General features: G+C 39.9%; 1 protein-coding gene across 3 annotated transcripts in view; it reads right to left on the bottom strand.

Annotated features, from left to right (window-relative positions):
* The window catches only part of iqgap2 (IQ motif containing GTPase activating protein 2), a 328,015-nt gene that overhangs the window by 163,527 nt on the left and 141,684 nt on the right, over positions 1-22,804 (bottom strand). For all 3 annotated transcript variants that reach the window (XM_048527158.2, XM_048527159.2, XM_059644808.1), the window contains 2 exons: positions 14,637-14,793; positions 7,450-7,527 (listed from right to left, as the gene is read on the bottom strand). In XM_048527158.2, coding sequence (XP_048383115.1) covers positions 7,450-7,527; positions 14,637-14,793 — 235 coding nt within the window. The remainder of the gene's footprint in view (positions 1-7,449; positions 7,528-14,636; positions 14,794-22,804) is intronic.

Genomic DNA, 22,804 nt, shown 5'->3' with positions numbered 1-22,804 from the left:
AGCCAACCAAAAGAAAAATACACTCACTCATTTACATGCCCTTTCTATGCTTCCTGTTAGTTAGGCAATCTTCTCTTCACATTGATATGACAACTCCCTACCAGGAGTTCCCAAAGTGGAGCTTAAATTTTAGGGTCATGAGCTCAGAGGCTACCTTGCCCGACTGACCTACTCCTATCTGTTATTGGGCTTCTCCTACCCACATTCCCAGCATCACCACTGGTCGCTACATGGTGATTTCAAGCCTCGAAATGCAGTCACAGTTGGCACAAATTTGGAAGCACTGCTCTATTAGTGTGCTGTTTCAATTTCTGTAATAACCTTTGATGAGGCATTTATTCAAATAGAACACGTGCAGCACATCCACTGATTCCCTTTAGCTACAAAATGTGTTACTTCAAAGAATTCCAACATATTAGTTAAGGATGGTGACTACTGATCATCTTGAACATGTCCAAATATTTGGCTGTAATATCTTTGAAAATAGCTCTGTGCATTCTGCCATTGCATCACTATCGATCAACCCTTCAACCTCATTTTCCAGCTGATATAGTACCACTTTCCCCAGTGGAGGTGCTTCTGCCCCATGAACTGCAACCCACTTCTCCCACACATTCTTAGGCAATGCATTCACGTCTCTAATTTGATTTGCTTAATGCCAACTTGCATGCAGCTTCTTTCACTTTTCAGTGATAATGACCATTGAGACTCTGCGCCTTTACTTGATAGTTAGCTCCTCAAACAGGCTATGCAGAATATCCTTCTTTGGCCTTGTTATGTAGTTACTACCTAGATGGACTGCAATGGCTGGTTTCCCTCCCTCTTCCTACATGTTCTCGTCCAGTTCTTGAGCAAATATCCCAAAGTCTGGCACAGGAAAGGCAGTACCACTGATCGACACTAATCTCTGCAGCAAACAGCATGGGTCCAATCTCTGATTGCACTGTCCCCTAGTGCTGTTACGTTCTTTTCCACTTCCTGCACTTGTCTAGCTTTGTGCATCAGGAGCCGCGGGTCAGTTGCTCACCCATCCTGCAGACTCCACTTTCTGGTCCCACAACAGGAAACAATGTCTCAGTATCTTATGAATTTTATATGTTTCGATAAGGTCTTTTCTCATTCTTCCCAATTCTGATGAGTACAAATCCACCCTACTCCAGCTGTCGTCCTTAAAACAAAAACAAACAAATAATTCTATCCAGGATCAATCTAGTGAATCTTCTTTGGAATGCTTCCAATTCCAGCATTGTTCCGTGGATAAGGGAACAAAAACTGTTCATAGTATTCCAGTTGTAACCTGCGTAGTCCTTGACCAGTTTTACTATTTTTAAGCTCAATTTCCTCTGAAACAAAAGCCTATGCTCCTTTTGCCATCCCTATTATCCAGTGAAATTGGATGCCAGCTTGATGAATTTTGACCTCCCCGCACAAAGACCCCAAATCTCCAAAGGAGTTTTGTCTGTCCCTGATGTGTCGCAGTGTTTCTGGCTCAGTCTCCAGGTCATAAGCTCTGAGCCAAAGCTGCTCAAACTTCACTTACTGCAGAGATGTCTGCCTTCAGCAAACTGGTGTCCACCTAGGACCAACAGTTACAGTCTGGTGATATCTAGTGCCTGCACTGGCCTCATATCCACTAGGCCTCTCATAACCCTGGGCTGTTAATATCCCCATACTTGATCTGTCTCCAAGCCCCTCTTGAACAGGAACTGACCATCAGACCACATATCTGACCACCTGAGTTGGCCAAAACAGATTTATTTATAGAAACAAGAATAAAGAACAATCCTATCTTGGGTAAAATAACCACACATCACCAGAGCTTTTAAACCTACAAACTACTCTGAGGTGAAAAATATAGGGCATCTCCTTAACAAATGGTGTGCAAAAGCTTGAACCCTTCACTATCAGCCCTCACATTTATGTTTCTGTTTCTCAGGCCTGGAGCTAAAAATGATCGGTTAGACAAAACTGTTAAGAGTGCACATTAATAGTTTATTGCTTCCTCTGACAGTCTTAGTTCCTGACTGAATGACCCACAGTAAGTACTGTTTATTAAATTCAAACAATGATGTGAATGGTTTAATTAACAGAGTATGGAAGCGAAATCAAAAGTCACCTTAAGAGAAGCCAATACAAGCAACCTAGAACATCCCCATCTCAGCTGTAATGTATACACAGCTCAAATTACGGCCAAAGGGTCTAGGCCCGAAACGTCAGCTTTTGTGCTCCTGAGATGCTGCTTGGCCTGCTGTGTTCATCCAGCCTCACATTTTATTATCTTGGAATTCTCCAGCATCTGCAGTTCCCATTATCTCTGATACAAAGTTAGCTTGTTCTCTTTTGACCTGCATAGAGTAACAATAATACAAGAGAAATAGGGCTGGATTACATGCAGAGCATGGGCTCCATCACCCCAGGGCAGATTTCATGACTGAGTCAACGTTCAGTGAACCAGGCCAGCCTGCTTTTATAGCTTGGTTAGTAGTTCTTTGATTAGAGACAGGTGGACATTTCAACTGTTTCTGATCTCTTGTAATTGCACTCTAGCCAATCAGAAGCCAGCAGCTTAGCACCCCATGGATGCTAGTAGGCAGTCAGTATTGTCGTTGGGCTAAGAGTTAGCTTAATGGACTCTGATATTCTGATACACCTGGGATTTCACTGGATCCAGGCCGTCAGGCCCTGGTCAGGTCAGTGGTAGCAGTGTAGGAGACGGGCAGAGGGTAGAGGTGAACATGGGGAGGCAGAATTGTGGAGAGAGGTCTCAAATTTGCACCAGAGAGGCAGAGGGACAAGGATATTGCCCACTTGGGTGACAGGTGAGCAAACAAGCTGATGCATTCAGCCAACACATGCAAAATGGTGGTGTGCCTGATTGGACAGGCAGGTGACGGGTACGCAGCACCCTAATTTATACATTTGAACATCCCACTGCTGACAGCTAACCAGTGAAAAGGTTTTATAGTGCCTTACCAAAATTACCACCACATTTAATAATGTTTATTGAGCTGATTGTAAAGTATAACTTTATCAAGTTGTCAAATCAACAGAGCTTAAGAACCCAAAATGAATGCAGCATCAAGTATGCTTTCCAAGTCAAGTTCATTCTGTGCGCACTGCCTAGGCCACAATTGATATACAAGAAGAGTGTACAGAAATGGAATCAAAAAAAGTACATTAAAAGATACACGTGCATAAATTTCAAAGATTGAAACTATGACTGTTGTGTTAACAATGAATAAATGCTGAGCTCTGTTTCACTCTAAACTAAATTAATTGAAGCAACTGAAAAAGGGTTGAGTATGCTAGAAGTTGGGTGAAAACAGCCAGCTCAAATGAAACAAAAACCTCCCAGCAATTTCTACTGAATCATAAATTCATCACTTTCCTTTGTCAGATTTCTCACCAAGCGGCAGAATTATTTTCCACTGACGATGATTCAGCCTATCTCTGCTCTACACGCTTCCCTGCTAAAAGTTAACCTTTTCCTCAACTCTGTTTCAGTCCCTTAAATACATTTGCTGAAATTGTAAGGCACATCTGATCTACCTATAAAAAAAATCATATGATAGATTTAACTAATTCTTGAAATTCTAGGTTGAAGTTTTAAAGTTAAAGTTATTAAAGATTTCAAGTTATTAAAGTTTTTAAGTTACTTAAATTTTTAAGTTAAACTTACTGAAGTTTTGTCGAACATGAAAGTTGATGTATGAACAATCAAAGTAACCCTCTCTCACCAGAATATAATCAAAATTTCTTTTGGCCTGAGAAATTAACAGTTGCAGCGATAATTAATGGTAACCCATCATCTCAAGGTCTCCAATCAGAAGAATAGATCTGCAGTCACAGGCGGTGACATTGATATTACACCGAGATAAAGATTTATTTCTGGCAACAGACATGGATCCTTGAAATAAAGTACTGTTCTGTAGCAGTGCACTGTTGTTTGAGGAGTATCCAATTCCCTGCCCTCCTAACTTGGCCACCTCTCCCCTCGCAAGAAAAACTAATATCTCCTTTTAATACTAATAACAACTTTAATTCAGGATACTGAGTTACACTGAAACACTACTGTGAATAGAGTGCAACTGGCAATTACAGTATTTGATTCATTCCGTAAAGAGGGAGCTCTTCACATGATCACAGCTGAGAAAGCCCACTTCAGTGACACTGCAATATACTTTGTTGGGTCCCGACACCAGGGAGCATTCTTTTCTTTAATTAAAATGAAAGAAAAACTTTCGTCTCACACAAGTTCTTTTGTAAATTATGAGACATTCCTGAGAAGTGACAGCTTTTATACTTTTATATGTCAAAGTCTTCCTTTGTAACAAGCAAGGATCAAATGACAGATACAATGAAGGCCTTCCTACCATTGCTGAGAAATGTTTGAAAAGATAAGTCTACATGCCATCCAGAATGCATCTCTTTTCAGTAACTAACTTTTTGTCTTGCTCTGGTCAGGTGCTGATAGTGGGACCATGTTGATAACGAAAGTTTAAGAAGTTGTTTACTTGCCTAGAAGGTCTGAAAATTTCAGTTCACATGCTTAAAACGTTACAATAGATCTATCTGGAGGAGGCAACACTAAATAATATGTAAAAATAGAACAAAACTGCAGATACTGGAGATCAGAAACTAAAAAACAGGCATTTCAGCAGAAACTCAGCAGATCTGGCAGTATCCATTAAGAGTTAGCAGAATGAACAGAATTAATGTTTCAAGTCCTGAAGGGGCTCTTGACTCAAAATGTTAGGAAATAACAACTTTTTTTTTAACTGATTTTGATCAATATTCAGCATAGTTTTGTGCATTTAAACAAAATGTATTTTGCCCATTCATACAATCTGCTTCAAGAATCATTCCTCCCTTTAGATTCAAAACAATAACATTTTTAAGTTAAAAAAAGAAATTCAGTCATTGATTTGAAGCCTGAGCATCACAAGACTTGCCATCTGTTTTATTAACAACCGAACAGATCTGGATTTAGTCTATTCGGGCCACTTCTACATAGCCAGTCGTGAAAAATGACCAGAAACCTGGGAGCTAAATTCCACAAACATGACTTCAGCCATCCCCTGCCCATTATCAGCTACATAGGATGTCTGATATTTTGAGTGAAAACCAAAAGTTGATATATGTTAACTACTGATGAGTTATAAGAAAGGAATAAGTGGAAAGGAAAGGAAAGGAACTAATCAGTTGAGTCAATGCTGATAATGTAACAAACAAAGTGATACGATTCCAAGAGAAATAGATGAAACCAACCAACACATGACAAGCAGTCAGAACGCATTAAGCAAATTCAAGTCTCAGCTCTGGATGCATTGCATATAGAATATTTAAATAAATGATTGAACGTGTTCTAGTACACATTGCTATATGGGAGGGAGGTAAGGCAGTATCTAGTAATAATGATCATAGCATCAAGAGGAAGGCAGGCTTGTTGGGCAAGTTATCTGTGCTCTTCTATTTATATGATCATTAGGGAACCCTGGGATACTGGAATGATGTACACGTTTTCCTCTGCCCATGAGGCAGGTTTCAAAACTTGATTTCCATTGAAGTGAAAGTATGAGAGGTTGTTTTGAATAAATAACAGGAGAAATAACTGAAGAAATACAAAATTAGAAATAAATTGGGTGTAAGTTACTTCTAATAAATGTCATGGAAACAAACGTGGGCAGACAAGAGTATGGAACAGTTAAAAGTTAATCATCTGAGTGTTCATACATAGAGAAGGTAGCATGATGGGTCCAGACATTTATTTTTATTTTATTAAGGAAACATGAAGTTTTGCAAATTGCACTGGAGTATGCTTTACCTTCAAGATTTGGGGCTGCAATGTTTCTCTCATGAGTCCAAATGAGACACTGTGTGAAGCTCGTCAGCTGGCAACCTGGAACTAGTAGAGTGCTGAGGGATCAGTGTTGGATTACTTAAAATATACATTAATGATTGGATGTGGCAAGTGAATCTACAATAGCCAAGTTTGCCAGTGACAAAAATAGGTGGGAATTCCAAAAGTGTGAATGACTCAGTCTGCAGAGGGATACAGCCAGCTTAAGTGAGTGGGTAAAAACATTTGTCAACATGGAATATAATGTGGGAAAATGTGAGATTGCGCATTTTGGCAGGCAGAACAGAGAAGCTGAATATTATTTAATTGGAGAAAGACTGCAGCAAGTTACAGAGCAGTCCTTGTCCATGAATCACAAAGAGCTGGCATCCAAGCTCAGCAATAGGGAAGGCAATGGAATGCTGGCCTTTATTTCAAGAGGAATGGAGTATAAAAGAGAGTTTGCTGAAACTATACAAGGGATTAGTCAGATCAGAGCTGGAATGCTGTGAATAGTTTTGGACCCTTTTTTTTTTAAAACAATGGCATTAGAGGCAGTCCAGAGAAGGCTCACTAGGCTAATACGACAATATGAAGGGACTGTCTTATGAGAAGAGGTTGAGTAGGGCCCATACCCATTGCATTTTAGAAGAATAAGAGGCAAGAGAGATTTAATTCAAATAGAGAGGTGGTGTTGCATCTTGGCAAGACAGGCCAGAGCAGGACTTGGTAGGGCTCTGGGGCGTGTTTTCAAACAGGGAGACCTAGGGGTGAAGGTACATAGGTCCTTGCAAGTGGTGTCACAGGTAGAGGGGGTGGTTAAGGCGGCCTTTGGTACACTTGCTTTCATCGGCCAGAGCACCGAGTATAGGATTTCAGACAATATGGATGGACAATGGATTAGTGAGGACACTTTTGAAGTACTGCATACTACTCTAGTCACTTGGAAATGTAGCCCAGAACGCTTTGGTACAAGAAGAAAAGGAAAATGTTATTGTATTAAAATAGTCACTATTTGAGTATTTGAAATCTAAATACTTTCTTGTTTCTACAGTTTTTTGGGGGGACAGAGTTCCAGAGCACACCTCATGTGAAGATATGTCTCCTATTACCATCCTGAACAAGCTAGTTCTTATTTTAAAGGTACATCATTCCAAATTTGTCCAACAAAGGAAATAGTTTCTTTCCAGCTACTCTGTTTCAGCCTTCTTCTCTTCAACATAAAAGTATCAATTCACGTACAAGGATTGACAAAAAAAAGTCTTTATTTGAAGACTTAAAACAGGTAGCAGTTAGCTAGGAGGCTAAGTACATTACATCTAACCTGAACTTCCACTGTTTACAGACTGAATCTTCACATCCTGTAGTGTGGGTGGTGCCTGAAAGCACTTTAAGATGCACCTTCATGAAAACGTATGCTTAATTGTAGCTAAATATCCTTGAATTTTATCACTCAATACTTTGATTTGATCATCAGTTCAATACTTAATAAAAAGATGTGCTAAAAGCAACTGAACAGAATTTAATTGACACATAAAGGACCTCTACGCATTGAGGAAAAAAAAGTAAATGTTACAGATCAAAATGAAGACTTGCACCAAAACAATTACCTTGGGTAATCCAACTGACTCCATTGCTCTGAGCCACTGCACTGTATTGTCGGTGTGGCGGAAATGTAGTCCAGAACGCTTTGGTACAAGAAAAGAAAAATGTTATTGTATTAAAATAGTCACTATTTGAGTATTTGAATTCTAAATACTTTCTTGGTAAATCTCTGCATGTTTAATATTATTCACTAATGTATGCACTTTACTAGCTCCAAGTCCAGCATGCTTCAAAGGCTCAAGACACTCTGCATCAACCTTCAGAAAGAACCAAATGCAGTAAAAAGTTCCCATTTTGACTTATCTCAGTGATTGAGCTTACCTGTGCAATCATGTGATCATTGAACATAATCAGAATAACATTACACTGGAAATATATTAAACAGCAAAGAACAGAATTCAATTCAAGCAGAAAAGCAATATGTAGCTCATAGTGCATAAGGAATAAAATCATGTGCAATGTCTCTGCTAAACCATGATAAAGTAATATTTTTCTACATTTGCTACATGAGCTATCTGACCTGACTTAATTGTATTAGAAATCTTTAAGCGGATTTACTAATTTCAAACAAAAACAGGCTAGAAAATACCTTCAAAAAAAAGGGAGCAAATTTACACAAATGTTAGGAGAAGCTGCTGGAGACCTGTGTATCTGGATTTACTGGTTGATAAATGCAGTCAACAAGAAATTGGCACAAAGTCTGATGAAATATGTAAACATGAGGTATGGTCTTTTGGCTGTAATAACTGTTTTACTGGATCTGCTATGATTTTTAGTGAACAATATCTGCCTACTTTTATTGTTTTATTTTGCTACTATTAAGATCCTGTGGCACTGCTCAACAAGAATCCAGAGCCTTGCTGTTTCACAACCGAGGTATTTGGTCTTATACCAAACAGCAGACAACACTTTAACCGAAGCCACTGATCTATGATCACTAGGAGTTTTCTAATGCCAACCATTTATCCTACTATTCAGTGGCCTTGAGTATTTACTTTTCGATGTACATTCAATTTCCTCTGTTGCTCCTTTTCTCCCTCCGAATGCACAACAAGATTTATGCAACATTTGTCCAGTTTGGCTGCATTGCTAGCAAATGGGAAGAGTTGAGTAGTTTCAGAAGTGAGTGGTGCCACAGGATTGGTGCTGGGGTTGCAATGGTTTTGAGTTTTTAATAGCACTGTAGTAGAGTTTCCCACACTAAACAGAACAGGAGTCAAGGAATTTGGATGTAACATCTGCAAGGTGATTGTGTTTGCAATATTTTTGAAAGGAAATGTGATGTTTCCCAGTTCTAAAACAGAAACAGCAAAGTCTTGCAGACATGTAAGAAAGGTCACAACGCATATAAACCTATACATTGTTTGTTCAAAAATGCTTTCTGCATTTTCAATGCTTTGATACAATTGATTTTTTTTTAAAATTTTCAAGCCCTAAATGCTTGGCTCAAGCATATGTTTTGTAGCACTGACTGCTAGGGAATGTGTACATCCTCTTGCCAATATTTAGAAAACCTACTGCAAAAATTGATCACAAATGAAAGTGTTCAGAAGTATGTGATTAATGTTCCTTGCAAATCTTTAAATGAAATCTCAAGTTTTGTGTTTCTTCTTCCACTTCCCTGCAGGGGACAGGTAACAAAACGTTAACACTAACTCAGAAAACAGAACCTTAACTATGCCTGAAACAGAGAAACACAGCAATGCAGTTGACAGACAGCGCCCAATCAAGGTAGGTGCAGGAAAATGACAGCAAAACTCAACACATTCATTCAAGTTACTTTCAAAATCATTTAGGCAATGGAGAAGTTGGAGATAACTGAAGATGGGCCAGAAATCTATATTGTTTTCAGTCAGGAAGCTTATAATGGAAATAGTTAATAAATAGTGTTATTACAAAGTTACCATAAGCTATGTACCTCTCTTTGAGGGGATATGCAAACTTTGCCTCAACAAACTACTTCCACCCTGATTTATAAAATGTGAGGCTGGATGAACACAGCAGGCCAAGCAGCATCTCAGGAGCACAAAAGCTGACGTTTCGGGCCTAGACCCTTCATCAGAGAGGGGGATGGGGGGAGGGAACTGGAATAAATAGGGAGAGAGGGGGAGGCGGACCGAAGATGGAGAGTAAAGAAGATAGGTGGAGAGGGTGTAGGTGGGGAGGTAGGGAGGGGATAGGTCAGTCCAGGGAAGACGGACAGGTCAAGGAGGTGGGATGAGGTTAGTAGGTAGCTGGGGGTGCGGCTTGGGGTGGGAGGAAGGGATGGGTGAGAGGAAGAACCGGTTAGGGAGGCAGAGACAGGTTGGACTGGTTTTGGGATGCAGTGGGTGGGGGGGGAAGAGCTGGGCTGGTTGTGTGGTGCAGTGGGGGGAGGGGATGAACTGGGCTGGTTTAGGGATGCAGTGGGGGAAGGGGAGATTTTGAAACTGGTGAAGTCCACATTGATACCATATGGCTGCAGGGTTCCCAGGCGGAATATGAGTTGCTGTTCCTGCAACCTTCGGGTGGCATCATTGTGGCAGTGCAGGAGGCCCATGATGGACATGTCATCAAGAGAATGGGAGGGGGAGTGGAAATGGTTTGCGACTGGGAGGTGCAGTTGTTTGTTACGAACTGAGCGGAGGTGTTCTGCAAAGCGGTCCCCAAGCCTCCGCTTGGTTTCCCCAATGTAGAGGAAGCCGCACCGGGTACAGTGGATGCAGTATACCACATTGCCAGCCCAGTTCATCCCCTCCCCCCACTGCACCACACAACCAGCCCAGCTCTTCCCCCCCACCCACTGCATCCCAAAACCAGTCCAACCTGTCTCTGCCTCCCTAACCGGTTCTTCCTCTCACCCATCCCTTCCTCCCACCCCAAGCCGCACCCCCAGCTACCTACTAACCTCATCCCACCTCCTTGACCTGTCCGTCTTCCCTGGACTGACCTATCCCCTCCCTACCTCCCCACCCACACCTTCTCCACCTATCTTCTTTACTCTCCATCTTCGGTCCGCCTCCCCCTCTCTCCCTATTTATTCCAGTTCCCTCCCCCCATCCCCCTCTCTGATGAAGGGTCTAGGCCCGAAACGTCAGCTTTTGTGCTCCTGAGATGCTGCTTGGCCTGCTGTGTTCATCCAGCCTCACATTTTATTATCTTGGAATCTCCAGCATCTGCAGTTCCCATTATCTCTCTCCACCCTGATTTACTTAGCTTGTTCAAGCAGTGCATTCATTTAGCTACCACCTCTCTAAGAATCAGGTCATTAGCAGGGCTTCCAACTTAATAAACACTCAGTTCTATTTCACTTTGAGGTAAGTGTTGTTCAAGCTCTGTCAGATTGGCTTTCTGGCCCAAATGTCTGCAATGTGTGTCAGGCAGATTCAGGAACATGTCCCTTTTCGTTGCATCTTCTGGGTTTTATGAAAGATCACATTTGAGATTTCTTTAGCTTAGCTGAGCTGCACAACCATAAAAAAAATTGTAACTGGGTCCCTGCATTATAAGAACTTGGAAAATTTCTGCTCTGCCTTATTACACATTTGATTGATAATAGGTATCACAAGAATGACTGAATTATTCAACTGTTTATTATTTAGCTATCAAAATAATATTGCATTAAAATGAGGCTATGGTAAAGTCTTTAAAACCAGATACTGGGCTTACGGTAAATGTGAATAAGGAAATTGCAAGCAGTTACAAACACAATGAGTATGATTTAAATAGCGTAAAACTGCAGCAAACTGCAACACAAAGGGACTTGGGAGTACTTGCGCACGAAACACAAAGCTTGCACACAGGTGCAGCGGATGATCGGGAAGCCTAATGGAATGTTAACTCTTATTTCAAAGGGGTTGGAGTGTAAAAGTAGAGAAGTCTTACTGCAACTGTGGTAAACATTAAAACAGATATCTCAATGTTCATCAACAATTTACTATAGTCAGAAACTCTACTGCAGTTAACAAATACGGTCAAGAAGAGCATCTAATCAAAAACTAAAGCATTCAAAACAGCAAAATTTAATAGCAGGCTAGACGGTTGGGAATTTTTTTTAAACCAACAAAGGATGACTAAAAATCTCATGGAAGAGTGTGAAAACATTATGAAAGTAAATTGTTAAAAAATGAAAATAAATATAAAGAGCTTCAACAGGAACATAAAATGAAACAAATGTTTGGAGGGTGCAATTGGGAACTGATAACCAGGAACAGAGAAATGGCAAATAACTTAAATCAGTATTTTGTGTCAGTCTTCATGGAGAACAGAAGAAACATTCCAAAAATAACAAAGAAGCAAGTTGCTAATGGCAGAAAATATCTTGAAACAGTACCTATCACGGGGGACAAAGTATTTGACTAACTATTGGGACTAAAGCAGGTTATTCATGAGTATTTGATGACCCAGATCCAAAGATTTTAAAGAAAGTGGAGGCACCCCGGTTGAAAAACTTCCAGAAATCGCTGGATATCCAAGGGTTTCAAATTGCAAATGCAACATCCACGTTCAAGGGAGGAAGGAAGACAAAAACTGGAAACTCTAGGCCAATTAGCCTAACATTTGTCATTGGGAAAATGCTCAAAATCTATTATTAAGGAAGAAATGGGACATTTGGAAAAGCTGAACACAATTAAACAAAAGAGAAATTACATTTTACAAATTTTTCAGAGTTCTGAGGGGGTATAACAAGCAAAATTGATAAAAGGGAAGCAACAGAGATAGTGAATTGGGATTTTCAGAAAACAATCAATAAGGCAACGCATAAAAAATTATTAAACAAGATGGGGACTCACAAAACTGTGGATAATACACTAGCATGGGTTGAGGATTGGTTAACACACAGAAGGCAGAGTTAGGATTAATTGGCTTCCTTCAGCTTGGAAGATGCGAATAGTGGAGTTCGACCAGGGTCAGCCCTAGGGCCTCTATTATTTACAATCTGCATTCATGACTTGGAAGGAGGAGCACGCTCTACACTATCCAAGTCCCACAAAGACTATTCATCTCAGACGCTTGAGGTCCCACCATTACAGATTTCATCTAACATTCATTTAAATTAATTCACTCCATGCGATATCAAGAAATAGTTCAAGGGCTGAATGCTGCAATGGCTCTGGGACCTTATAACATTCCAGCAATGGTACTGAAGATTTGTGCTCTGGAATTAGCTACATTCTGAGCCAAGCAGCTCCAGCATAGTTAAAACACTGGCATCTATCAAACATGGAAATTACCCCAAGTATGTTCTGTTTGTAAAAGAAAGTCAAATCTATCCTGGCCAATTACTGCCCATCAGGCTACCTTCACTCATGGGTAAAATGATAGGTGGTGTTGTTGACAATGTTGTCAAGCAGCAATTGCTCCTGGACGCTCAGTTGGGATCTGACACATGCTCTCAGCTCCTGTCTTCATTACATTTTTGCTTCAAACATGGACAAAAGAGGTGAATTCCAGAGGTGAGGCGAAAGTGACAGCCCTTGATATCGAGCAGCATTTGACCAAGTGTGACATCAAGGTGCCACAGCAAAACTGGAATCAATGAGAATTGAAGAAATTTCCTGGCTGATTAGTCATACTTGACACAAAAGAAGCTGGCTGTGCTTGTTGGAAATGAATCATCTCTGTTCAGGACATTTCTGCACCATTGATGTCATCGTTTGACCATTGCAATGTCCTTTTATATATGATTTTGTTATCCTAAGCAGTAACCACCTTTTCCCACAACACCTAAATCAACTCAAGGTAAGTTCAATGAATAGAGAATAACCAGATGTTCTCATAGTAAGCCTGTTACACAGAGGAAAGCCATAGTAACCAACTATTTCAAATATTAACTTTTTTGGCAAAATTACCCTTAAAGAAGCAGCTGATTAAAGCCTTGAGAAAACTGTGCTTTGAAAGAGGTTATTCATTGAACTGGAAAGCAGCTCAGCATGATCATAAGCCAGTTAGTAATGGAGGTCTAATTCAAAGTGACACTGGGCCTTAAATGGGTACTGCTTTCTAAAATATGCATGGCAAGGCATTCTTTTCTTTTCTGCAAACACGAGATAAAAAATGAACTGAAACAGCTGATCATCACATCACTTGTCATTGCAGGGAAGTCTCTTTCCTTCTCTGACCCTTCATGCATTTCATAGTGATAACAACTCTTCTTTTGCTTAATGCACAGCTGGGAGGAAGAAAAAAATTAACAAGCAGCATCTAAATTTGAATCAGACCGTTTTAAGCCTGTAAATCAAGCATTACTAATGCATCATTGAGCAAGGAACTGGCAAAAAGTTTCAGGACAAGAAACAGGTCCATTGGATACAGTGAGTACAAGTGATTGATTACACTTTCAGAATTTGAGAAGAAAATTCAAGATGCTTGCATTAAAACACATGTTGAATTCCAATGGAGATGTGAATGGCAGAGTTGAATGTACTATATCAGCAAAACAGACCAAAACTTGATCAAATTTAATTTCTGTCTGGAAGGAGCCTCAACTATGACACTGAATGACCACTACAAATGGTTTCAAAGCACCTAGCTTACATTTTGAAAAGGGATGGATGGTTGAGAAGTAAAGGAAAAAGGAAGAGACGAACAAGTTTCAGACAATGTTAACACAAGTAATGGCCAGCATTAAAAGGTTCAGCTATGTGCTATGCAAAACAAAAAGTGATTGGAAAGTTTTGACAAATTGACCAAAGAATGGTCATTGACTAAAGTAATGAAAAGTTGTCAATGTTAGTGACTTTTTTTTAAAGGCATGGCTCCACTGTCTTTGACTGAACAGGAAAGGTCTAGAGGAATATAGGCCAGACACAGGCAAATAGAACTGGTTGAGTCTGGGAAATTTGGTCTACATGGATGAGTTGGACTGAAGGGACTGTTCCCATACTGTATGGCTCTATTCCAAGGGGTGAGCAAAAGCACAGAGGCCAGAACATAAAGAAAACAAACTCAAAAAGAACAGGAGTACTGAGAGATCACTAAAAAAGGTACAGGGGAGAATAGGAGTAGTGCTAGCCACCACTTACTTGCTTATTCTTAACCATGGCATCCTGGATGAAGTGCCAACGGTGCGGATATGTAAGGCCAGATCTGTGCCTCAGACCCCCCAAAGCACCCCAATTTGAGAACCATCATAAACCATGGTAAAAGGACAGATGCTCAGGTGTGCTCTGGTATCTTGTCAACATACCATAATGATAAACTATTCAAGTACCTTGAATCTTGTTTGTTCAATGTCATAGATCTTTCTGTCAGAGACTAATTTGGGAGCAAAGAATTTTGCAAGTTTAAGAAGATAGACACCATTTCTCAATCCTTCTTCAAGCTCTGTGGTAGGTGGTAATTCTTCATTCAGGCAGGTTTCCATCCATCTAAAAGAATGAAATTACAATTGATTGTGAAATTTGGAAATCTAATAAAACACCTATCAAACATTTCAGATAACAAGATGTAGAGCTGGATGAACACAGCAGGCCAAGCAGCAGAGGAGCAGGAAAGCTAACATTTTGGGTCTAGACCCTTCTTCAGAAAATCAAACATTTCATTTTAGGTTTCATCAATGTTCATATATTACCTTCCAAAATAACTTGATTATGTATGGTGTACATTACTGCATGTTTTTTTACACTATAGGCTAGTTAGCCTGCCAGCTGCCAAAGGAAAAATGTTAGAAGCTATTAAAGGTATAGCAGGACACTCAGAAGTTCAAGGATGACAGGCAGAGTCAACATCATTTTACACTGGGGAAATCGTGCTTAATCTAATCAGAATTCTGTCAGGAAATAAGTATTATGGGTAAGTGACAAAGCTGGATGTACTCTACTTAGATTTCCAGAATATAATTGATAAAGTACTACAAAGATTATTGCAGAAACTAAAAGCTCATGGTGCATGGAAATAGCATATTTATTTGGATAGAAGATTTCACAGATTCACGGAATCCCTACAGTCTGGAAACAGGCCATTCGGCCCAACAAGTCCACACCAAAGAGCATTCCGTTAGACCCATCTTTCTACCTTTTCCCTGTAACACTGCATTTCTCATGGTTAATGTGCCCAACCTATACATCCCTGAGCATTATGGGCAATATAACATAGTGAATCCATCTTACCTACATATTTCTGTGCTGTGGGAAGAAACACGAGCACCTGGTAGAAACCCATGCCGACACGGAGAGAGCATGCAATCTCCACACAGATAGTTGCCAGAACGTGGAATTGGTCCCTGGTGCCATGAGGCAGCTGTGCTAACCACTGAACCACCATGCCACTCCTGCTAACCACTGAGCAGCAGAGAATTAGTATAAATGAGATTGGGAATCAGTCATGCTCATGTTGAATGATGGAGCAGGCTCAAAGGGCTTAATGGTCTACTCCTGAATCTAGTTTCTATGTCACCTGATAACACTATCAATAATTTCTTACACTACTATGCTGACTGTACAAGAATATGACGACTCAGGGCATGGCTAGTTCTGAAGCACAAATTTTCAGAATAAATTGGAGTAAACTGAATTGGCAGCTAACATGTGACACAGGAGATGACTGGAGAACGCAGAAGCCAACTTTGCATTTCCAATCAAACATGTTTGCAAATGCTTTAGCCTTGTCTTTTACATCCATGTCCATGAAACCTCTCTCCTGGGTTAGTTGTTTAATTGCCTAACACCGTTCATTAGTGGATGCAGCAAGACTGCAAGTAGAGCATTACACTGATCTCTTTGTTGAAGAATCACTTTGCTCCATCTATTGTATTCTGCCATCACTATTATTCACCAAGTCCTTCATTGTTCTACATTAAAAGGATTTGCTGCTTGCTTTATAGACCTATAGTTTATAATGGGGTTTCTACAATAATCTGGCTCTAGATGTTTTTGTCAAAAACGTAGCCATTATTTCCAAAGTATGCTCTCCAATCTCAAATGGATCCTGCCTTCCATTTCTCTGGAAATATCCATATCACAAATGTTTTGCAGGGCTTGGATTGAGGTGAAATTAATCTTTATGTTTTCAAATAGCTTTGTGCATTGAGTTACTTCTATTTCTGTAATCCACTAGGATACGTGCTTCTGGCCACATTTTATTTTCTTCACGAGATTAAAGATGGTAATTAGTATAATACCTGAGACAGAAGGTGCAAATTTCCAGTGTTAGATCTTGAGGGAATCAGCTACGTTTATGCATTACACACTCAAATAATACATTTTTGCAAAAGAAAGGTAAATGAAATCAGCTTGTGCACGCTTTAAATGACCAACACGAATCAATCATGGACAAAATGAGCATCTGCTGCAGCTATACATGAGAGACACACAAGAAAGCTCAGTAATTTCTTAATTTAAAATCGCCAATTTTAATTTGGTCCCGAGTTTCACTTCAAGAAATAGAACGGTGAGTAGTCAACATTTCAAATTACAGCGCCAAGAACCCAACATTGCTCCCTTCCCTTTCCAAAGCCTAATACATTATCTTCCTGACCGCAGCACCTCCCCAAACCCCACAGCTAAATTGCTGCATGGAATTGGAACTCAGAACTAGAAGGAGCTGAAGAATACACAAAGTGGACAGTCCCTCAGCCATGTACAAGGATGTAGTGGTCATCCTGTTCCTGCCCAACTGGAAAGGCTGGTAGCAAATCAAAAGGAATTTGATATGGAAAATAAGAAAAATCAAGTTAGCCAGTATAACTTGTATCATTTGTGCCCTGTGAATTGAAATGTCAACTACTGTCTAAATAAAAGATTGCCACACTGAATAAGTTTGTTTTACAGAATTGACATTGTGCCTGTTAAATTTCAGTTCTGCCAGATGGTGTCAGTATACACTGGCGGGGGTTGTAACCAGTCAATTAGGTTAATCAGTGATTATATTGCACTATGAATCTGGTTATCTACACCACAATGAATTTATCAAAGAATGGCTAGGCTCAGGGTCACCATCTCAGTCAGCAATCTAGCTGATTAGTGGCAGGCCCTGCCGAATCAGCAGTTGCATTCAGTCTCATTTCTCCCAGCTTTCTGTGAACAATTCCGCAAGGTGTTACAGCAGTGAACCCATTCATGTCAATTGAAGTCAGCTGTTCTCTGGACTGGAAAGATCTACTTATCCAACCAGTAAATCTCTCAACTATAATAGCATTTAGATTCAGAATGTGCCGTAACTTTGCACCAAAGTGGATTTAACTGAGTTAACTGCACTTTGTTTTATTGCTGGTTTCCAGTGCTGCAGAGGTGTTCAATAGATATAGGATTTTATATCATGGAATATTACATCTGAATGTTCTGATCACATTGCTTTATACCGAATCACCGTGGCTGCAATGTTTCCATAAATTCTCTAAATCTGTCTTTTTGGCAGAGGCTTCTTTGAAGGAAATTCAGCATGTTGAAAGGATAAATGGTTCACTTGTTGTACAGTAAACTCATGTTACCATAAGGCTCAAGCTAAGCTGTGGATTTGCACAGCACTAATCTTTACAGTTGTCAAAAGCTTCTAGCAAACAAAAAATGTTCCAAGTATACTTTACAACAGTCCATTTTTATTTTGTTTATTTGGATGTAAACATCCCTGTCAAGACCAGCATCTGTTGCCCACCCCTACTTAGTGCTGAATTGGCACTGAACTGTCTCCTTGACCATCACATTCCATCTGGTAAAGTGCACACACGTTTGACAATAGACAACAGGTGCAGGAGTAGGCCATTCGGCGCTTCGAGCCAGCACCACCATTCATTAGGATCATGGCTGATCATCCACAATCAGTATCCTGTTCCTGCATTATCCCCATAACCCTTGATTCCACTATCTTTAAGAGCTCTATCTCTTTCTTGAAACTATCCAGAGACTTGGCCTCCACTGCCCTCTGGGGCAGAACATTCCATGTATCCACCACTCTGGGTGAAGAAGTTTCTCCTCAACTCTGTTCTAAATAGCCTACCTCTTTGAGGGGCAGGGGGTTTGGTTCTTGACCTAGGACAGTGAAGAATCAGTGATCTACTTCCAAATCAGGCTGGTGTGCAACTCAGAGGAAATTGGAAATGATGATGCTCTCAACTATCTGTTGCCAAGGCCCTTTTACCATTTGAGATCATGGGTATGGAAGGTGTTGGCAAAAGAGGCTTGTTGATTTGCTGTAGTGATTTTTTTTATATGAAGTGTGTTGACTGGTGATGGAGGGAGTGAACACTGATGGCGGCATAATGTTTTGTCTTGGATAATATTCAGCTTCCGGTGTTGTTGGAGCCAAGGCTCATTCAAACAAACTTTCTTTTAATCTATATTTCAGCACAATGTGAAAGGCTTTGGGAAGTTAGGAGGGGATTACTTGGCACAGAATTCCCAGTCTGATTGGCCGTTGCAGTATTTCTATCGTTGTCCCTGGTCAATAGTAAGTCCCCAAGATTTAGAAAGTAGATGGACGGATTGATGGCAATACCAATGCATGACAAGGAGAGATGGTTAGATTCTGATTGGAGATGACTAGTACCTAAGCACATGTTGCCTGACATTTACCAACCCAAACCAGAGTGTTGTCCAGTTAATTATACTGGATACATAAATTGGGAGTTATTATCCAGGATGCATCCCACACATCCTACAGTTCATTGACAAGCAACCCATAATATTTAACCCATAACAGAACAACACAGTGAGAGACATGTCAGCTCTCCAAGAACAATTTTGCTAGTCCCACTGCCCCAGTCTTATCCTGTAGGAAATTCTTTCTAATCTGGTGCTCATCAAATCCCCATTGAAAGCCAAAATTCAATCTTCCTCCATCAGCCAGTTTTCAATGGAGGAATGCATTGGTAATCTTGGTTTAAGTTCACAGTCACAGTTCACACACTGGCTGACTTGGCACTTATTAGAGAATCTTCAGATAATAGAGATGTTTGGCAATTGCAACAGCTGTAATTCTGAATCTAACCATGTCAGAACTGATCTTGGATCACATTTATAGTTCCATTGTTTGATTGCATATAAATACAGGTGACTAACGATGCCAAAGTGCATACTGAAAGCTGGCCACATTTGAATAATATCACAGACTGCGTTCTGTGCTTACTGCGTCTATAACTTCCAAACACCAGGATGTTAAGTTCTAAATTCCTTTCTGCATATTACATCATTCTAAGAAATCCAATGGAACTCTCCAAAGGCATTACAAAGTTGGTAGTATTTAATTAGAACAGGCTGCTTTTCTCAAATTTTCCCTCCTCAACTTTGCCAAGATCAATCCATTCGGGAGTCAAAATTCACTGCAGCATCTGGTCAAGCCAGCTGTGCCTTTATTATACTCTTTCTTGAATTGCACATATTCAGAATGACACAGACACCAGTTCTAGAAAATTGGTCAAGTTTTGCCTTCTACTTGAGATTCAAAACTTGCAGCCATACCAAATAAGAGATAGTGCTTCTTGAGCAAAACGTAAGTTTGGGTTTGCATTCCTATGTAAACCTTTACCTCCGAGACATCTAAATCATATACATGCTTGCATGAAGTGTCCCGCACTGTTTCAGTCAAATCATGTTGCTGGAATGGATATAACTTTGATGCATCACTGGTTTGCATTAATGGCAATTCTCAGATGTGCAGACAGAAATGAGGCCATTCCCAGATGTTTTTAAGTGACTGATGAGGTACACTGCTTCAGCCAAATCAGCACAGACAAACTTGAAGGTGGTGAGGATCTGTGACGTTCTCATCTACTGACATCATCTCTTAACATCACAACAATGACTATCATATTGGGTCCATGGCTTTGGAACATTGAGCTTGTGAAAGGCAGTAGATATGTGCAACTTTCAATAGGCACACAGAGATGGCATTTCAACTCAGCTTTGACCCACTTTGAGGCCAAATAAAGTGTCAGGCAATAGCAGGAAAATGGATTTACAAATAGCTTTCAACATAGAACCCCAAAAAACCAGAAACACTTATTAAAATTATTACTGTGATATTTACAGGTACACTGCAGACACAGTTTATTCAGTAATGCAGGCTGTTTGCACGTCCTTATTTTGGTCCTGGCCAAACTCCTCCAAGTACCCCAAATCAACAGCTGCAGGATGCTGCAAAGGCTAACTGGGTCAACCCATGCTTTCAGTTTTCCTCAAAACAATTATCTGGTTCTTGTACAAAGTTGCTGGAAAAGCTCAGCAGGTCTGACAGCATCTGTGAAGAATAAAAATCCACAGTTAATGTTTCGGGTGTGGTGACCCTTGCTGAACATGTTCTGAAGAAGGGTCACCAGACTAGAAATGTTAAGTCTTGAATTTTTCTTCACAGATGCTGCCAGACCTGCTGAGTTTTTCTAGCAACTTCCGTTTTTGTTCCTGATTTACAGCATCCGCAGTTCTTTCAGTTTTTATTTGGTTCTTCTATCAATGTCCGAACATAGACTATGATAAGGTCTGGAGGCAAATGTCATGGGTAGGTCCAAACTGAATGTTTGACAGCTGGCAATTACTGGGCAAGAACTACTTGAATACTTGGTTCCTTCTATTACAAATATATCAATGTTGAAGACTTAACTGAATCTGTTTGTGCTATTTTGCACTTTTGTGGATTACACGTACCCTGTGAATTTTTCTAATAAACATCAGTGTCAGCTGTACTGAAGCCGCTGAGCTAAGTCGGGTACACAGGCCTTCAGCATCACAGCTGGATGTTTCAGCACAAGTTACCTTTACTCCAGCACATTCAGCTACTTGTCAATAGTTACTGAAACTAGTTGAATGGACTGCAAATTGAGGACCTCAGATGGCTAAGTGGAAACAATAACCAGGCATTTCTGGCTAAAAGACAAAACTTCAGGCTCATTGATTCTGCTCTACTATGGCTGAAGTTGAATTAGACCAGACAGCATTCAAATAGTGGATTAATCTGTGAGGAAATTGGAGTGTGTACGGTTGACAACGGTAAGTCTCTTCCTCAAAGAAGAATTAAACCACTACTAGTTTGATCATTTGCTGATGCTCATTCAATTTGTATATCGTTAATAGGACTTCAATATTGCAGAAATCTAAGCTTTATTAAATAAAGTTAATTGTAACTTGTTATTTTGGGGGAACTGTATTGCATGCTGTTGGTACATGCTTGATGAAAGGACCAAAATTTGGGCACTTAGCAATCATTGCAGGGAACAGGCAAGCAAGTGCACAATTGTGAAATCGTGAACAATGTCAGACATTTTTACTCTGGTCAAAGTACAATCCCAGCAATGAACTTGCTGCTTGCTAATGTCCCTCGTTTATGATGGAGCGTGGTTCAAAATATTACAAATTTTTGAAATGTATGTCACAATGCAAATTTATTGGAAATGCTACACAGGTTTAAAAATGTGCAAATGAACAGATAATAACATTCAACCCACGTGGAATGCATTAAATATTTTATAAAGTATAGTATAAGCAATTATAAAAATATAACTTTTATATCTCCACTGAGTTTGTGATTTAAGTTAAAAAGCAGTACATAAGATGGTACTTAATGTTTAAGTTTAAACCTGCTGTTGTCACAATGTACAAGTTTTGGTTTTGTGTATACAGTGCTGCTATCATTGGTACAGAAGGTGACCTTCTGAAACAGTCCCATTTAGTGTGCTGGTTAATAATTAATCATGAAGACATACTTTGGCTGCTGCACACATGTGGACTTCAGCACTTCAAAGTGCATTTTTAACCCTTCTCTGTAACTTTAGAATTCTTGGCATATGGCTTCCAAATGTGCAGCAGGAGCGATTTCCTGAAAGTCTTCTATTGTTGGTGGACCTTGAAGGTGTCACACGTTCTTCCTGATGTTCATTTTAAATTGCATAGCAGGAATGCAGTTTTAGAAATACTGCTGAGAGGGAAGAAAGTTACTGAGGTGAATTGCTACTTCCAGCAACCTATTGATTAAAACAAGATTTTAACTCTTCCCTTTATCCTGTGTCTCAAGCAATACTTAACAAGACTCACCGATAGCTGGGGCTCCTATTAGTGATTGCTAACTTCAAAGAGGTCACTGTTGTAGGCACTACGTTTCCCTTTTTACTTTTAGGTTCCGAGTGAGTGAGTGTGAAACTTTCCCTTAAAAATTTTTTTTTGCGTAATCTTGAATCTAGTTACTGGTATTGATCATAACAAATCTCATTTTAGATTCACTAGCACAGATCTGTTGCAATACTATCAAGCAATCAGGATGGATTTTTCTAACTATCCCCAAGCTTATCACATGGTCTTCCACTGTTAATTGTGCATTACAAACGTTTAGACTTTGAGCCTATTGCACAATCCATGAAATCAAGGCCTAATTCCAAATATTTTAATACCTTTGACAAAAAAAAACAAAATTTAAAGATAAGTTCTGTCAGATGTTAAATCGGTTTAAAACATTTGG

This window comes from Stegostoma tigrinum, chromosome 3 (genome assembly GCF_030684315.1).
Source record: "Stegostoma tigrinum isolate sSteTig4 chromosome 3, sSteTig4.hap1, whole genome shotgun sequence".
Lineage (NCBI taxonomy): Eukaryota > Metazoa > Chordata > Chondrichthyes > Orectolobiformes > Stegostomatidae > Stegostoma > Stegostoma tigrinum.
This window is presented reverse-complemented; position numbering and strand designations above follow the sequence as displayed.